Source organism: Leptopilina heterotoma, unplaced genomic scaffold (genome assembly GCF_015476425.1).
Source record: "Leptopilina heterotoma isolate Lh14 unplaced genomic scaffold, ASM1547642v1 Lhet_123, whole genome shotgun sequence".
Lineage (NCBI taxonomy): Eukaryota > Metazoa > Arthropoda > Insecta > Hymenoptera > Figitidae > Leptopilina > Leptopilina heterotoma.
In genome coordinates, this window is record NW_025110842.1 from 2,900,219 (window position 1) to 2,918,770 (window position 18,552).

The 18,552-nt window shown below is 19.4% G+C and overlaps 2 protein-coding genes across 12 annotated transcripts in view; one reads left to right on the plus strand and one right to left on the minus strand.

The window, feature by feature from the left end:
• LOC122512671 (venom metalloproteinase 3-like) overlaps positions 1-5,101 on the plus strand; it is a 36,041-nt gene extending 30,940 nt beyond the window's left edge. For 2 of the 3 annotated variants that reach the window (XM_043628650.1, XM_043628651.1), the window contains exons 5-14: positions 1-163; positions 356-452; positions 746-875; positions 1,195-1,349; positions 2,654-2,703; positions 2,859-2,979; positions 3,163-3,306; positions 3,767-3,914; positions 4,249-4,368; positions 5,040-5,101. In XM_043628650.1, coding sequence (XP_043484585.1) covers positions 1-163; positions 356-452; positions 746-875; positions 1,195-1,349; positions 2,654-2,703; positions 2,859-2,979; positions 3,163-3,306; positions 3,767-3,914; positions 4,249-4,368; positions 5,040-5,090 — 1,179 coding nt within the window. In that variant the 3' untranslated portion in view covers positions 5,091-5,101. Of the gene's footprint in view, positions 164-355; positions 453-745; positions 876-1,194; positions 1,350-2,653; positions 2,704-2,858; positions 2,980-3,162; positions 3,307-3,766; positions 3,915-4,248; positions 4,369-5,039 lie in introns of those variants that run through there. The other variant, XR_006302655.1, reaches the window with a different exon arrangement.
• LOC122512669 (dorsal-ventral patterning protein Sog) overlaps positions 1-18,552 on the minus strand; it is a 223,569-nt gene that overhangs the window by 48,134 nt on the left and 156,883 nt on the right. Inside the window, exon 2 of one of the 9 annotated variants that reach the window (XM_043628647.1) lies at positions 5,641-5,707. The exons of the other annotated variants lie outside the window; for them this stretch is intronic. The gene's annotated coding sequence lies outside the window, so the exon portion shown is untranslated. The remainder of the gene's footprint in view (positions 1-5,640; positions 5,708-18,552) is intronic. 9 annotated transcript variants of the gene reach the window in all.

Genomic DNA, 18,552 nt, shown 5'->3' on the forward strand with positions numbered 1-18,552 from the left:
GATGGTACAATCGGAGGGAAAATTGCAATTCGTTCAATACCCGAACGTCTTCGATCAAATAATAATTTAACAGGAGATTTTAATTTCGTCGAGACAAAAGCAGATAGTAATTTAAATACAACACACAGTCATTTAATGTATCACATAAAACAAACTGAATTTGGTAAGTATTTTCTTTTCTTTTTTTGAAAAAAAAAAAAAAAAAAAAAAAAAAAAAAATGCAACTAGATAAAGAAAAATATTATCAATATAATCGAAACAATAAATAAAATAATAATTATTAATTATAATAATATAATAATATAATAATTGTTAATAATTATTAAAAATAAAAAACATAAATAATAAATTTCAGAAAATCTAACAATAAATTCAACTCAACAAAAACCAAACATTCAAATGGAAACATTGTATCCAGAAATAATGGTGATAATGGACGAAATACTATTTAGGTTTGTCAAAATAAAAAAAAAAAATAAAAGAAAAATAAAAAAAAATAAAAAATAATGAAAAAAAAAATTAAAAAAAATAAAAAAAAATAAAAAAAAAATAAAAAAAATGAAAATAAAAGCGAGCACGAGACTAGAAGAGAAGCGGCCCCCCACCACCTGCGGGAGAGGGGAGAAGTACCCGGGTGGTGGGGGGACGCTTCTCTTCTAGTCTCGTGCTCGCTTATAAAGTCTTAAAAAACCAAAGAATTTTTTATTTTTTTCTCGTTTTTTTGTTTATTATTTTATTTAAATAGACGATTCGACAACGATCCACTAAAAGCAGTTGAATACATTGTTCTCTTTTGGCACGGAATTGACATGAGATTCACAAATTTAATAAATCCAAATTTTAAACTCAGCCTCGTTCAAATTGTTCTCATGGAGGTAAATATTTAAATTACATTTAAATAAAAAAATCCCCAGAAAATTTAAATTACAAATAATTAAATTTTTTTTCTAACTAAATTTCAAAAAAAAAAAAAAAATTTTTAATAATAATAATAATAATTCTATCACTCGGTTGTCAAATTAATTAAATATTAAAGTTAATTATCACTCCGATCGTTGACTTTAATATTTAATTGATTTTTTTTTAAATTAAAAATTACTAAAATTAAAAAAATTAATTTTTTTAGGTAAATTAAAAATTACTAAAATTGAAAAAATTAATTTTTTCTTTAATAATCAAATTTTTTCTAATAAGGATACATTGCCATTTGTTAAAAATTCGAGTGCTGAGGGAAATATAATGATTGCAAATAATACAATCGAAGCAATGAGAGATTATTTTTATCAACTTGACGAGAATGCTCAATTTCGCATTAACGACGATTATGACCTGGCTATGCTTATGACTGGGTGAATATTCACATTTTTTTCTATTATTAATCAATAATTACTATAATTGAATTTAAAAATTAAATTACTAATTAAATTTTTCTATTTTTTTGATTACTTATTTATTAAATAAATAATAATTACAAATTAAAAATATTGAGAGCTAAAAAATAAGAAAAAAAAAGTAATAATAATTTCACTCGAGACGGGAATTGAACCCCGAACCCAAAGATCGTGAGTCAAGAGCCTTAACCAATAAGCCAACTTCCTTCCTTGAAAGATAATAATTAAAAATTGCTAATTATAAATTTCTTTCTTTCTTTCTTTCTTTCTTTTTTTCTTTAAAATCAAAATTTTATACGGGATTATTATTTATTAGTAACAAATAATTAATTATTAATAAATAATTTAAAATTAATAATAATTACTGATTAAAAATTATCTGCTAATAAATAATGATTCGAAATCACTATAATAATTACTATTAATAAATTACTAATTGCTAATTTTACTTATTAATTAGAAAATAATAATTCTACCCGAGGCGGGGATCGAACCCCGAATCTAAGGATCGTGAGTCTAGAGACTTAATCAATAAGCCAACTTTCTTTATTAAAAAATAATAATTCAAAATAATAAATTCAAAAAATAATTATTAATAATTACTTACTAAAAAATTACTTGTTAATAAATGTTTAAAATTCACTGTAATAATCACTAATTAAAAATTATTTATTAATTATTGATATTTAATAATAACTCTAAAAATTATTTAGTAAAAATCACTGATTGCTAATTACTAATTAAAACTTTTTCTTATTTCTTACTAAGAAATAACAATTAAAAATTACTATTACTTCGTGGTCCAGTGGTTAGCGCTCTCGACTCGTGTCTCAAGAGTCAAGGGTTCGAATCCTGTCAGCAATGAATTTTTTTTCCGCTGTAGCTTTCAATAGAAATTTGTAGAAAAATATTAAAAATACCAAAATACGGTGAAATAGTAATACAGACTTGAAAAGTAATGAACAATTACTAATAATTATTAAATTTAAATTACTAAAAATTACTAAATGCGAAATAATAAATAGAAAAGAAAAAAATATAATTAAATAAAAATTACTAATTGCAAAATAATAAATAAAAAAGAAAGAAAAATATAATTAAGTAAAAATTACTAATTCCTAATTACTTTTTAAATTTAATTATTATTACTTATTATTACTTATTATTACTTATTATTACTTATTATTACTTATTATTACTAATTTAGTATTAATTATTAATAATTGATATTAATGTAGAAAAAAAATTTTTTTTTCCTTCAGTTACGATATGTCCTTTAAATTAGCAAACGGTTGGGACAGATTAGTACATGGTAAGCTATTTAAATTTTTAATAATTAAATTAATAAATTATTTCAATAAAAACAATAAATTTATTTTTGTCTTAAAATTTAAAAAAAAAAAAAAAAAATTTCTTGCATTTTATTTTATTTATTATATTCAAAAAGAAAATTGTCTATCTCTAAAGGTGTCGCTCATGTTGGTGGCGCTTGTCGAAAAGCGAATAAAATGATAACGGCTACTGGAATTTTTGAAGATAACGGTGGTTTCAGGGGTATTATAACTGGATATCACGAATTGGCACATTTGTAAGAAAATTTAAAAAATGACAAAAAAAAAAGTTAAATTAAAAATTTTTTTTCGATTTAATTTTCATAAAATTTTTAATTTTGAAAATTTTTTTTTTAATTTAAAAAAAATTTTTTTTTTAATTTAAAAAAATTTTTTTTTTTAATTTTTAAAAAAATTTAAAAAAAATTTTTTTTTTACAGATTAGGAGCAAATCATGACAGAACTGATAATGCAACGTCGAAATTCTGTTTGGCTAAGGAGGGTTACGTAATGGGTGGACAATTTGGACAGCGAATGTTTTTCTTCTCAAAATGTAGTATTGCCGAAATGCAACAACAAATTTTGTGAATATATTTTTTTCTATTTTATTATTTTTTTTAATTATTATTTTTCTTATTATTTCTATTTTTATTATTATTTCGTATTATTTAATTTCTCTTTCATTTATTTTCCCTATATTTATTTATTATTTATTTATTTAATACCTCCAGTCTTTTTTTCTATTAATTCTATTTTTTTATTTTTATTTATTTATTATTTCTACTTTTTCTATTATTATTATTATTATTATTCTAATAATAATTTAATATTTATATATTAATTTAATAAATAATAATAAATTCTTTATGTATTTAACACCTCCAGTTTTTTTTTTTTTTTTTTTTGTGACATAAGGAGGTAAAAATTCTTTATGCACTCCCTTTTCTTAAGACCGTGTGGAATTTAGTAAAACAATAATAAAAATAATAATAATATCAATAAAAATAATTATACAATTGAAAAAAAAAAATTTTTTCTTTCAAGATCGGGAAAATCACCGTGTATGAAAAATGTTCCTCTGGTGAAAAATTCTTTACCAAATGACTTGACAAATAAATACAAAATAAATATTCGATTACCAGGACAATTTTTATCGTTGAGGGAACAATGTAATGGCAACACACCATGTTACGTGAGTTTATTTTTCATTTATATTAATTTTAATAGATGGATTTTTTTTAATTAAATTTTTTCCCAAAAGAAAATTTTAATAATGGAAATATTTTGTAATTTATGGAAATACTTTTTTTTTTACAAATTCGAAGCTTATTAAAAAATTTTTTTTTAATTTACAAAAAAAATTTTCTGTAAATTTATATTAAGAATTTTTTTTTGACTTAAGGGCATTTGAAACTTGATGACGTCACACATGCTTTGCACAAACTGAAACGTCATCAAGGTTCAAATGCCCTTAAAAGAATTAAATTGCAAATTGAAAAAAGAAATTTTTTTTTTTCTAATTCAAGGAGGACGAAAGAGTTTGCCTGAATCTTTGTTGTAAAAATGATGCGGAGCAACAATTTTGGAAAATTCCATTATACAAGAGAGCACCGGCTGCCGACGGTTCTCCATGTGGAGATGGAAAGGTATTTGTTGAAAGAACTATTTTTTTTTTTATAAAAATTATTCTTTTGGTAATAGTTATTTTCTATAAAAATTATTTTCCATAAAATTTACTTTTCATAAAAATTATTTTCCATAACATTTACTTTTCATAAAAATTATTTTCCATAACATTTACTTTTCATAAAAATTATTTTCCATAAAATTTATTTTCTATACAAAATAATTTTCCATAAATATTAATTTTTCATAAACTTTATTTTCTATAAAAATTATTTTCCATAAAAATTATTTTCCATAATTATTATTTTCCATAAAATTTACTTTTCATAAAAATTATTTTCCATAAAATTTATTTTCTATACAAAATAATTTTCCATAAATATTAATTTTTCATAAACTTTATTTTCTATAAAAATTATTTTCCATAAAAATTATTTTCTATACAAAATAATTTTCCATAAATATTAATTTTTCATAAACTTTATTTTCTATAAAAATTATTTTCCATAAAAATCATTTTCCATAAAAATTATTATTTTCTATAAAATTTACTTCCTATAAAAATTATTTTCCATAAAATTTGTTATCTATAAATAAATAAATACAATAAATAATAAAAAAAAAAAAATTAAAAAAATTAATTATGAAACATTTTAATTTTATTTTATCTTATTTTTTCGTTTTCTTTCAGATTTGTTTCAGTGGATTCTGTATGGGCGTCACACCAAGCATAAAAAATTAATTATAACAAAGAAAACTGTAAATAAATTTTATTCTATTTTAAGTAAAAAAAATATATTTATTTAATTGTATAATAAATAAATTTTCCCACACAAAACAAAAATTTCTTAATTATTAATTATTTCCAGTCCATTCACATTAAAATTTTCTTTTATGAATTTTTTTTTCAATGAAATTTTTATATTGTTCTCAAAAATTAACTGCTTTTTTTACTACTTTTAGAAAAATTTATCAAATTTGAAACGAAAAGTTCTCTTGTAATTTTTTAAATGATTGCGAACTTTGGGAGTTATTTTGATTTTAATGATAAATTGAAAACCGAGCCGACAGGAACGCCTTCCCCCTCCAACTCCACTCTAACCGAACGTGCAGATCGTAATTTAAATTTAAATTGTAAATAACTTTGAAAATACTCAACTATTCGAAAAAATGGAAAATAAACATTTTTGTTTAGAAATTTAAAAGTATTAATATCGTATTTTTGCAAATAAATAAAAAAAAATATTTTTTATTAATAATAATAATTGTATTGAAAAGTAAACGAAACTTACCCCTGGTAGGAAAAAAGTGACGATCTCAAAATATTAAATCGAAATAGAAAATAATTTCTTCACTCACCTGAAACAGAAACAATTAAACTTAATTAATTTCATTAATTTTATTAATTTCATTAATTTTATTAATTTCATTAATTTTATTAATTTCATTAATTTTATTAATTTTATTAATTTTATTAATTTTATTAATTATAATTATTTAATTAATATTAATTTTATTTAATAATAACAATTAATTTCAAGAAATTCAATAATAATGGAAATTATTTAATTATTTAAAATTAGATAAATTGTTGAAAATTATAATTATCAAAATTATCTAATAATTATTTTAAATTTTGCTGAATAAACAATAAAATAATTTTTTTTAGTTCTTAAACAAATTTTTTTCTATAATTTCTTACATTTAAAAAAAATAAATAAATAAGAAAGGAAGTTGGTTTATTGGTTAAGGCTCTTGACTCACGACCATTAGGTTCAGGGTTCAATTCCCGTCTCGGGTAAATAAAAAAAAATTAAAATAAGCTGAAAAAATACGAAATATCAAAGGAAAAAATTTTTAACTACAATTTGTTCAATAAAGAAAAATAAATAAAATAAAATAAGGAAAAAAAATATTAACAAGAATATAAAATTTTTTTTACAATTTTTTTTTCAAAAAAAAAAAAAAAAAAAAAAATAAGTAAATAAAATAAAATAAAATAAAGAAAAAGTATCAGAAGAAACAGAAATTTTTTTCTACAATTTCTTTAAAAAAAAAAATAAATAAATAAAATAAGGAAAAAAATATCGAGAGCAGAAGAAATTTTTTTCCTACAATTTCCTCTGTATGTCAAGGAAGAAGAGGAGGAAGAGAAAAAAATTTATAACAAAATTATACACGCACAATTGCACTTGACAAATGTACAAAATTTGCACTTAAATAGATTATTCATTCATGTGGAAAATATTTTTCCTTTTTTTTTTCTTTCATTTCTGCGCCTTCTTTTTTATTCGCCCAATTATAATAAAAAAGAAATAAATTATTTTCTCCTCGACAATGTTTATTTTGATTTTAATTAACAATAGAAATTACAAATTTTAATTTAAAATCAAAATAAATAACGTCATTCGGCTAAAAAATTGGTATTTAAAAAGCAAAAGGAAAACAAATTTTCGCTTATAATTTTCCTTTAAAATAAATTATCATTTTTTCCATCAAAAAAAAAAAAAAAATAAAAATTACGATTATTTTTTTATATTTTTTTAAAAATTATTTCTATTTAATTTAAACAAATAATTTACCTTTTTTGGGAATTACTCTTTTATAATAGCAAAATAAATAAATTTATTTTTTTTAATGTAGTTCATATATTTATTTTTAATTAAAAAAAATTTTTTGTTCACACTTAAAACATTAAAAATTAAGAAAAAGAAAAAGAAAAAAAATGATTTTTTTTCTATCACTTTTGTGCGCGATTTTTGTGCCCTTCACAAATTGTTGGAAGGTAATTTTTTCACTGTGTTTGATAAAAAAAAAAAGAAATTTTTTTATGTTTAATTGTAATTTTAGTTTTTTGGAAAAAATTTTTTGATTTTCGATTATAGTTTTATTGCTAACAAAAAAAAATATTTATCTCTAATTTTAGTTTTACTAACAAAAAATATTTTTTATTTTCAAGTTTAATTTTATTTTTAACAAAAAAAATACTTTTTTTGAATTTTAGTTTTATTGCTAACAAAAATTTTTTTTTTATTTTCAAGTTTAATTGAGTTTTTAACAAAAAAAATATTTATTTTCAAGTTGCATAATGATATGACAAATGATGAAATTCAGGAGCTATTTCAAACGAAACGTGAATTTGGTAATTTTTTATATAAATAAATTATAGAATTAATTGAAATTGTTTATATTTTAATTAAATGATATATTTAATTTTTGTTATAATAATAAAAATAATAATAATAATAATAATAATAATAATAATAATAATAATAATAATAATAATAATAATAATAATAATAATAAATAAATAAATAAATAAAATTTACTAAATTTTTATTAATAATTAATTTATTATTATAAATAATTCAAATCTGTTGAAAATTAATTAATAAATTATTTATTACATAAAGATTGTAATCAGTTACTTATTATAATTATTTAATTTAAAAAAAATTGTTGATAAAAATAAATAAATTAATCTAATTAATAAAAAACAAAAAAAAAATTTAATTAAACGTTATTTATAATTAAAAAAAATTTTTTTTGTTTAAATTTTCAGTTCCGGAATATGATTTAGTTAAAGTAAGGCACAGTGTTCATAAAAGATCGGCAAAAACAATTTTAAGAGCGAGAATTTTCGATCAAGAAAAAACATTGTATTTAGAACCAATTGAAGGTTTATTAATTGGCGAACACACAAAAGTTTGGACGGCAAAAAGAAAATTTAATGGTTTCGATTACACACAAGTTCCAAACGTATGTAATTTTTATTCATTTCATTTTTATGTTGATATTTTTTTTTTTTTTTTTTTTAATTACTAATATAAAATAATTATGAATTTATGTGATAATTTAAGAAAAATAAAAGAAATTTTGTTCTTTACTTGGCAAAATAAATAAATAAAAAATGATAACAAAGAAGTGAAAAAAATTAATTTTTTTCTTTATTTAGCAAAAAAATAAATAAAAGAAAATAAAGTTACAAAAAGAAAAATTTTTTACAGGCAATGAAAAATATTGGACAACTTTATCAAGATGTAAGGAATGAAGCAGCGATTACAGTGAAAATTGACGTGATTGGAAATAAACAATTTGTAAGTAAACGTAATTTTTTTTTTTTTTTTTTTGTATTATTTACAAAATAAGTACGAAAAAAAACATTATTCCCTCGTTTCTTGCAGGATGGAATATTTGGACGAAATTTCGGTATAAAATCGTTACCAAGAAAATATCGTTTTCGTCGCAATGTGTCAAATAATTCTCACATTGAAGATTTGCATTTACCGGATCATATTGTTTATAAAATTTACAATTCACCGACAAATATTACTCAACAATTACGTAAGTTAAAAAATATAATAGAAAAAAGCAAAAAGTAACCAAAAAAATGTATTTACATCAATAATTAATTAATTTACCCTACTAATAAATTAATTTTTACTACTAATTATTTTATTTACATTAATTTAAACTAGTAATTAATATGTTTACATAACACTACTAATTAACACTAATTAATTTATTTACATTGATAGGCACTACTAACTAATTAATTTTCACTACTAATTAATAAATTTACACTACTAATTAATTAATTTACATTGATTTACACTACTAATTAAATTATTTACATTGATTGAAACTATTAATTAATTAATTTTCACTACTAATTAATAAATTTACACTACTAATTAATTTATTTACATTGATTGAAACTATTAATTAATTAATTTTCACTACTAATTAAAAAATTTACACTACTAATTAATACATTTACATTGATTGACACTAATAGTTAATTAATTATCACTACTAATTAATTATTTTACATTAATTTACACTACTAATTAATTTATTTACATTAATCTACACTACTAATTAAATTATTTACATTGATTGAAACTATTAATTAATTAATTTTCACTACTAATTAATTTATTTATATTGATTGACACTACTAATTAATTTATTTACATTAATCTACACTACTAATTAATTTATTTACATTGATTGACACTAATAATTAATTAATTTTCACTCTTAATTAATTATTTTACATTAATTTACACTACTAATAAATTTATTTACATTGATTGACACTACTTATTAATTTATTTACATTAATGTACACTAGTAATTAATATGTTTTGATTAATTTACACTACTAATTAATTTATTTACATTATTCTACATTAATTAAATTAATTAAATGCAAAAAAATAATACTTTTTTTCAAATTAAACAAAAGCATCGAAAAGGTATTCCACTGAAGAAGTGGTTACAAAAACAATTGGCTCCAGAACAAAAAGATCGGCACCAAATATTGTTTATCCAGAAATTTTAGCTTTTGTTGATCAACAATTATTTACGTAAGTTCGATTTTTATTTACATTTAATTTTTTTTTTTTTTTTAAATCTCCATTCTTTAGTTTGAAAAAAAATTATTATTAATATTATTATTAAGTAATTTAAACAATAATATTATTATTATTATTTAAATAATGATAATAATAATAAAAAGAATAATTTCCAAAAAAATTTCAATATATTTTTTTACTTCAGCGTTTTTTGAACGAATAAAAAAAATTATTATTATTATTAATTAATTAGAATAATAATAAAAAGAAAAAATAATTTCAAAAAATTTATTATATTATTTTCAATTTATTGTTTTTGATCGAATAAAAAAATTAGTATTAATTAATTTAAAAAATAATAAAAAAAATTTATTAAATTTTTTTCAAATTTAGTGTTTTTGATAAAATAAAAAATTATTATTAGTATTAATTAATTTAAATAATAATAAGAAAAAGAAAAAAAATAATTTCCAAAAAAAATTAAATGTATTTTTTTCAATTTATTGTTTTTTTTGACAAAATAAAGAATTAGTGTATTAATAGTAAATAGAAAAAAAAATTTAAAAAAAAAATAGTAAATAGAAAAGAAAAAAAAAATTTTTATATCAATTATATTTTTTTTTAATTTAGCGTTTTTGATCGAAACGTGACAAAAGCCGTGGGTTATTTGGCAAGTTTGTTCAATGGAATAGATTTGAGGTACCGAGCAATTCAACGTCCAAAAATTCGTATAAACGTTGCTGGAATTGTTTTAATCGATGTAAATGAAAAAAAAAATTTATCATATTTAGAAAAATAATATTTTTTTTCACCCGATTATTATATTTAATAATTTTTTTTTTTTTTTTGAATTTCCATTATTAAAAACAGGCATTTAGTTCATTTTTAAAAACCTACATAAGAGAAGGACATTTATCCGTGGATGAGTCACTGAATGATTTTGCAAAGTTTTTACTCGAAGAGAAGCAATTCACCTTCAAAAAGGATTATGACATCGCATTATACATAACAGGGTAATAATAAAAAAAAATAAGAAAGTTTTGATTATTTAATGAAAAAAAAATAAGAAAAAAAAATGAAAACAATAATAAGAAATTTATTTTTATTTTTTAATCAATATTAAAAACTGATTAAATTTAATTTTACTTAAAAACTAATTTTAATAAAAAAAAAATGATGAATTTTAATTATAATTAAAAAATTAATGAATTTCTTAATTTATTATTAATAATAATTTATTGCAATTTTGTTTACTACTAAATAGACTCGACATGGAAGTGAAAAATAAAGATGGAACGTACGAAAAAGATGTGGCAGGTAAAGTTGAAAAAAATAATTTCATTTCAAGTAAAATAGTGATAAAAAATAATATTAATGATAATTAATAAATAACAATAATAAAAAATAAAAGTATACTACAGTCGAACCTGTCGGAACGCAACAATAATAAAAAATAATAACAACAAAATATTTAGAAAAAAATAATATTAAGAATAATAATAGTAAAATAATAATAAAGTACCTAATAATAAAATAATGCTACAGTCGAACCTGTCAGAACGCAACAATAATAAAAAATAGTAACAAAATAACAATAATAATAGTAAAAATAATTCTACATTCGAACCTGTCAGAATGCAAAAAATAATAAAAAAATACTAATAATAAAATAATGCTACAGTCGAACCTGTCGGAATGCAACTCTATTTAAAAAAATTTTTTTGTATTAAAAAACGCCCAACAAGAATTATTTTCTAGTTCCGGAATATTGTAAAAAAAATAAATTAAAGTATAGAATAATTTTTTAAGTATTATTCACTGCAATAAAATTTAAAAAACCGAGTTGCACTCCGACAGGTTTCACTGTAATATAGGCAAAATAATATTTAATAATAATTGAAAGTAGAATATTTAAAAAAAACAAAATTTGAATAAAAAAATTGTTTAAATATTTTTTTTTGTTGGTATTCACTACAAGTAATGAAAGAAGAAAAATTGATTTTAAAATTTAGAAAAATTTACCGTTTTTTCAGGAATTGCATATTTTGAGGGTGCTTGCAGAAAAGACTCGAGAGGAATACGATCAGCCGCTCTCATTGAAGACGATGGCTCTTTCAGAGGCGTTATCACTGGTGCCCACGAATTAGCCCACGTGTAAGTTTTCAATTTATTTTCTTATTTTTCTAATAGTAGATAAAAAATTGCTTTCAAATTTTTTTTTAAATTAAAAAAAAAAAATTTTTTTTCAACAAATTTCCTAATTTTCAATTATAATAATTTATAATATTTAATTATTAACATTAATATTTAATTATTAACATTAATATTTAATTATTAACATTAATATTTAATTATTAACATTAATAATAATTTATTTTTTCCTTTTTCTTCTGTATTTTAATTTAACTAGATTTTCTATATTTTAATTTATTTTCATAATAAATGGACACTTTTTTCTTTTTGGTGTCATTGCCCCTGTTATACAATTCACAAACTAACGCTTTCGGTTGGTTGGTTTTGCGAGAGTGCTTGCCCTCACCACTCGGTCTAGTGCGCGCGCGACTGCGAGGAATGGTGGGGAGCGCGCGTTCACCAATCAGTGAGCGCTGGCCCCACCACTCCGACTAGTGCGCGCGCAGCTTTTCTTTTTTCTCAATCTAATCGTAGAGAAGAAAAATCGACTCAACTTTTTTTTTCTAATATTTTTTTTTCTTGTTTTCATTCCTTTTTTTTAAATTATTAATTACTCACTTTTTGAAAATTTTATAAAGTAATTTTTTATCTTCTTCTTTTAATTAATTATTTATATAATTATATACTTTATTTCAATTTAAATTGATTTAAATATATAGTTAATTAATTAAAAACAAAGTTAAAAAATTGATTTAGAAAATTCTCAAAAAGAGTTTTAATATTATATAAATAAAAAAAAATTATTAATTATTGTTAACTATTATTATTATTATTTAAATAATGTAAGGTCTTAAAATAATAATTATTAATTATTATAAAAACAATTATAAACAATTTTATGTATTTTATTTATTATTAGGTATTATTATTACTATAATTTCACAAAATATTTAAAAACGGACGTAAAATTACTTGAATAATAATTATATATATATATATATATATATATATATATATATATATATATATATATATATATATATATATATATATATATATATATATATATATATATATATATATATATATATATATATATATATATATATATATATATTATATTATTTATACTTTTTTCTAATTATTTTGTTTGTCTCTGCTTCTATTTAATTATCCATTTTTTATATTATATAAATTTAATATTAAATTGAAATTCAATTCCACGTTGGTCGCGTGGCTATGTGCATCGACTGGCAACTTAAGGGTTCAGGGATCGAATCTTCCTCAAAGTGAATATTTAAAATTGAATTTTTTTTAAAGTATAAATAACAAATATTAAAATAAGTAAAATCTAAATTAAAATAGACTAAATAAAAATAATAAATAAATAAAAAGTAAATTAAAAAAATTAAAAATAGACAAAAATGACAAAAAATGTTTAATTTAAAAAATAGAAAATAGACAAAAAATGACAAAGAAATGTTTATTTAAAAAAAAAAATTACAATTCTATTAGAATGGGTGCAGATCACGATAGTATGAAGGAGGGAGGACCGGAAGATTGTAATTGGGAGAAGGGTTACATTATGAGTTACACTGGTGAGAAAGCAAATAGAGTGCGCTTCTCTCCCTGCAGTCAAGAGGAAATAAGAAATCACATAAAGTTCGTATCACTGATTAAAAAAAAAACAAATTTTTTTTTCTATAAATTATTTTTTATCTATTTTATAATTTAAATTCTTTCTTTTATATTATTCATGTTAATATTAAAAAAAATATTATTACTAATTATTATTATTTTTTTTTTCTTCAATTAAGCGCCGAGACCAGCGAATGTCTTTATAATCGTCCATCAATAGACACACCACTAACAAAAATTCTCCCTGGTGAATATTTATCACTCGATGATCAATGCATGGCATTAACAAAAACCAAAAGTTGTGATGTAAGTGTCGAGTGTCAAATATTTCATTCTAATAAGAGAGAGAAAAATTTAATTACCAATTTAATTGTCAAAAGTTTAATAGTTAATTAATAGGTAATTACAATTAATTAGTAGGTAAACTAGTAGATAAAATGGGAGATAAACTAGTAGATAATTGTAATTATTTACTATGTAAACTACTAGGTAAAATAAAAGATAAATTAATAGTTAAACAAGTAGGTAAAATAAAAAATAAACTAATAGTTAAACAAGTAGGTAAAATAATAAATAAACAAATAGTTAAACAAGTAGGTAAAATAATAAATAAACTAATAGTTAAACAAGTAGGTAAACTAGCAGATAAACTATAATGTGAACTAAAAATTTTCACCTACTAGTTTACCTATTAGATTATAAGTTATTTTACCTAATTGTTTAACTATTAATTCATTTTTTATTTAAGGAAAAATATCTGGTAAACTAATAGGTAAACAAGTAGGTAAATAATAAGTAAACTAGTAGGTAATTATAATTGTCTAGTAGGTAAAGCTCTAGGTAGAATAACTAATAGGCAAACTAGTGAGTAAAATATTTAATAAACTAGTAGGTAATTAGAATTATTTAGTAGGTAAAGTAGTAGGTAAAATAACTGGCAAACAAGAATGTAAAGTACCTGATAAACTAATAGGTAAATAGCTATCAAACAAGTATGTAAAATACCTGATAAACTAGTAGGTAAACTAGTAGGTAAAATATAGATAATCTAGTGGGTAATTATAATTAAATAGAATGTAAACTAGTAGATAACATCGGAGATAAATTAGTAGATAATTATGATTCAGTATGTAAACCAGAATGTGAAAAAACATATAAACTATTAGGTAAACTAATAGGTAAAATAGTAAATAAACTAATAGTTAAACAAGTCAGTGAAATAACTTATAAACTAAAAGGTAAACTAAAAATTATTTTAGCTACTAGTTTACCTATTAGTTTATCAGTTATTTACATTTATTAGTTATCTGCTTAACTATTTTATTTATTTATTATTTTAGGTAAAATTACTGGTAAACTTATAAGTAAACAAGCAGGTAAAATTACTCACAAACTAATCAGTAAACTAGTAGGTAAATAATAATTAAACTAATATGTAATTATAATTACTTAGTAGGTAAATTTCTAGGTAAATTAACTAATCAGTAAACTAGTAGGTAAATAGTAATTAAACTAGTATGTAATTATAATTATTTAGTAGGTAAAGTTCTGGGTAAATTAACTAATAAACAAACTAGTAAGTAAAATAATAAATAAACTAGTAGGTAATTAAAATTATTTAGTAGGTGAACTAGTAGGTAAATAATAATTAAACTAATATGTAATTATAATTACTTAGTAGGTAAATTTCTAGGTAAATTAACTAATCAGTAAACTAGGAGGTAAATAGTAATTAAAATAGTATGTAATTATAATTATTTAGTAGGTAAAATTCTAGGTAAATTAACTAATAAACAAACTAGTAAGCAAAATAATAAATAAACTAGTAGGTAATTAAAATTATTTAGTAGGTAAACTAGTAGGTAAAATAACTAGCAAACAAGTAGGAAATTAAGTAGGCAAAATAACTAGCAAACAAATAGGTAAACCAGTAGGTGAATACCTGATAAACTAATAGGTAAATTAGTAGGGTAGTAGATGAAATGGTTTTTAAAGAAGTAGGTAAATTAGTAGGTAAATACCTAATAAACTAATAGGCAAACCAGTAGGCTAGTATGCAAAATAACTAGCAAACAAGTAGGTAAACTAACAGGTAAATATAAACCAATAAGTAAACTTTTATGCTAGTAGGTAAAATAAAAGATGAACTAGTAGGTAATTATAATTAATTCTTATTAATTATAATAAGTAAATAATAATAAACTAGTAGGTAATCCAATGAAACTAGTAGGTAAACTTAAACTAGCAGTATAATATCCTTAATTTGTAAAAGAAATAATCAAAAATAATATTTAATGGCAATAAAAAAAATTGTTTTTTTACTTTCTAATGTCAATTATTATCTACTTTGATTTGTCATTTATTGCTAGGTCGGCGAACGTGTTTGTGCCACTTTGTTTTGTAAACATCCGGATATAAACCAGGGTTCGAGAGGCGTCTGCATGTCAAAATCTCCAGCTGCTGAAGGATCAATATGTGGCGACAATAAAGTAAAATAAAAAATTTAATTTCCAGCTTAAAAAAAAACCGAAGTAAAAAAAAATTGTTTTGTTGAAAAATTGTAAATATTTACAGAAAAAGGAATTTTTATTTTAGAAAATAATTTAATTATTTTAAATAATTAATGCACTTCATTAAATTTAATTAATTAAATTAAGACAATTTAATTAATTAAATTATTATTATTTAAATGCAGATTGGTAAATTAATTAATTTGATAAAATTATATTATTTGTTTAAAATTGATTAAAATTAGTGAAATTAATTTTATTAAATTGAATTAATTTTATTATTTTTATTAATTTAATTAATTTAATTAATTTTATTAATTTTATTAAATCAATTAATTTTTATGTCTAAATATTTTTTTCAGATCTGCCTCAATGGGGAATGTGTCGGTAAATTTTCATATTCAATACCTGGTGTGATTAGTTACTACTAAAAATTACTAAAACAAAAACAAAACAAGGGAAAAAGAAGGAAAATGTAAACAATGGATTCTCGCAAAAAATAAAATATAGTATTAATATTGTATATAATATATTGTTAAAAAAACGAAAAAAAAATAAATATTATAAATTGTTTTTTCTTTAATTTAAAAAAATAATGTTTTCTTAATTTACCTAATTATAATAATAATTATTATTATTATTATTATTTATTGTTCCATAGTTAAGGTCAAAGAATTATTATTATTATTATTTTTATATTATTTTTTTTGAAACGGAAAATATCCGCAGTCGAGAAGAATTGAACCCGCGCCCTTGCTGTTGCGAGTCCAGTAGTAATAGCCACTTAGCCATCTCACATATAACAAAATAACAATTTTTTAAATAAAATTTACATGTATCAATAATAATTTTATTAATAAAATAGCTATTTTCAATACAAAGAATATTTTTTTTGTTAATAAAATTAATTTTTATAATAGTAATTATTTTTTTAAATAATTTTTTAAAAAATTTTTTTAAAAAAAGAATTAATTTTTAATTAAAATAAAAGTACTATTTCTACATTTTCACTGCATCAAAAGACATAATTTTTGCCTTGTAAAAATTTTGTTATTTAATTAACAAAATGAATTTTAGTGTTGACATATTTAAAACAAATTTACAAAGTGACGTTAGTAATATGGTTTGCACCGATAAATACAAACAATTCACGAAACCACATCATCTTAAAATTTATTAAACCACGTGTTTTAATTAATAATAATAATAAAATTACATTTAAAAAATTCTGACGTTTTGAAATTTATTCATTAATAAAGATAAGATAATTTAAAAATTAAAATAGTTTACACAAATGTCGACACATTTTTTTATTAATGTTACCTTTTTTTCTATTTGCTCAAATGTTTCAATTCCTTTTTTTTTCATTAATTCATGGAAAAAAAGGAAATCTATTATACTTTGCAATTCATTTTTTTATTACCTATACTTTGTAATTCCTTTTTTTTATTAAAATTATACTTTGCAATTCCTTTTTTTATTATATGATATTTAGCAATTATTCCTTTTTATTATTATTTGAAAAGGAGGAAAAAAAAAATTTTTTTTGCATTAAACATTTTCTGGTTTTATGCCAGTTTCATTTTAATTTATTAACATAAATAAATAAATAAAAATAATAATAATATGAATAATTAATTATTGTAAAAATTATTAATAAAGGAAATTTTTTTCTTTAATCAAGTGTTTATCTCGTGCGTGTTATTAAAAGGGATAAATATTAAATAAAAAAGCATTAGTGAATCCGGAAAAGAAAAATTGTGTGAGTATATTTTATTGTTCTCGTTATTCTATTTTTTTAAATAAACAAATTCAATAAATAATTAATAAACAATTGAATTAAATAAATTCACAATTTAATGAAGTAGTAAAAAATGGAAAAATATAAATATAAGAAATAAACAAAAAATTGTTTGTTTAATAAATAAATTTTAAAAATAAAAAATAAATAAATTTAATAAACAAATATTAAAAAAAATATATAAAAATATAATTATAAAAAAAACATAAGAATCTATTTGTTGAATAAACAAATTTATTAAATAATAAATAACTAAATAAATAAATTTAGTTTTTAATCAATAAATAACCATTTTAATTAAACAAATTTATTAAATATTAAATAAATAAATTTAATAAACAAATAGTAAAGAAATAGAAAAATATAATTATAAAAAATAATTTGTTTAATAAATAAATTTAGTAAATAAATAAATGACCATTTTAATTAAACAAATTTATTAAATAATAAATAACTAAATAAATAAATTTAATAAAACATAGTAAAAAAAATAGAAAAATATAATTATTAAAAATAATTTGTTTAATAAATAAATTTAGTAAATAAATAAATGACCATTTTAATTAAACAAATTTATTAAATAATAAATAACTAAATAAATAAATTTAATAAAACATAGTAAAAAAAATAGAAAAATATAATTATTAAAAATAATTTGTTTAATAAATAAATTTAGTAAATAAATAAATGACCATTTTAATTAAACAATTTCATTAAATAATAAATAAAAATTCTAAATAAATAAATTTAATAAACAAATAG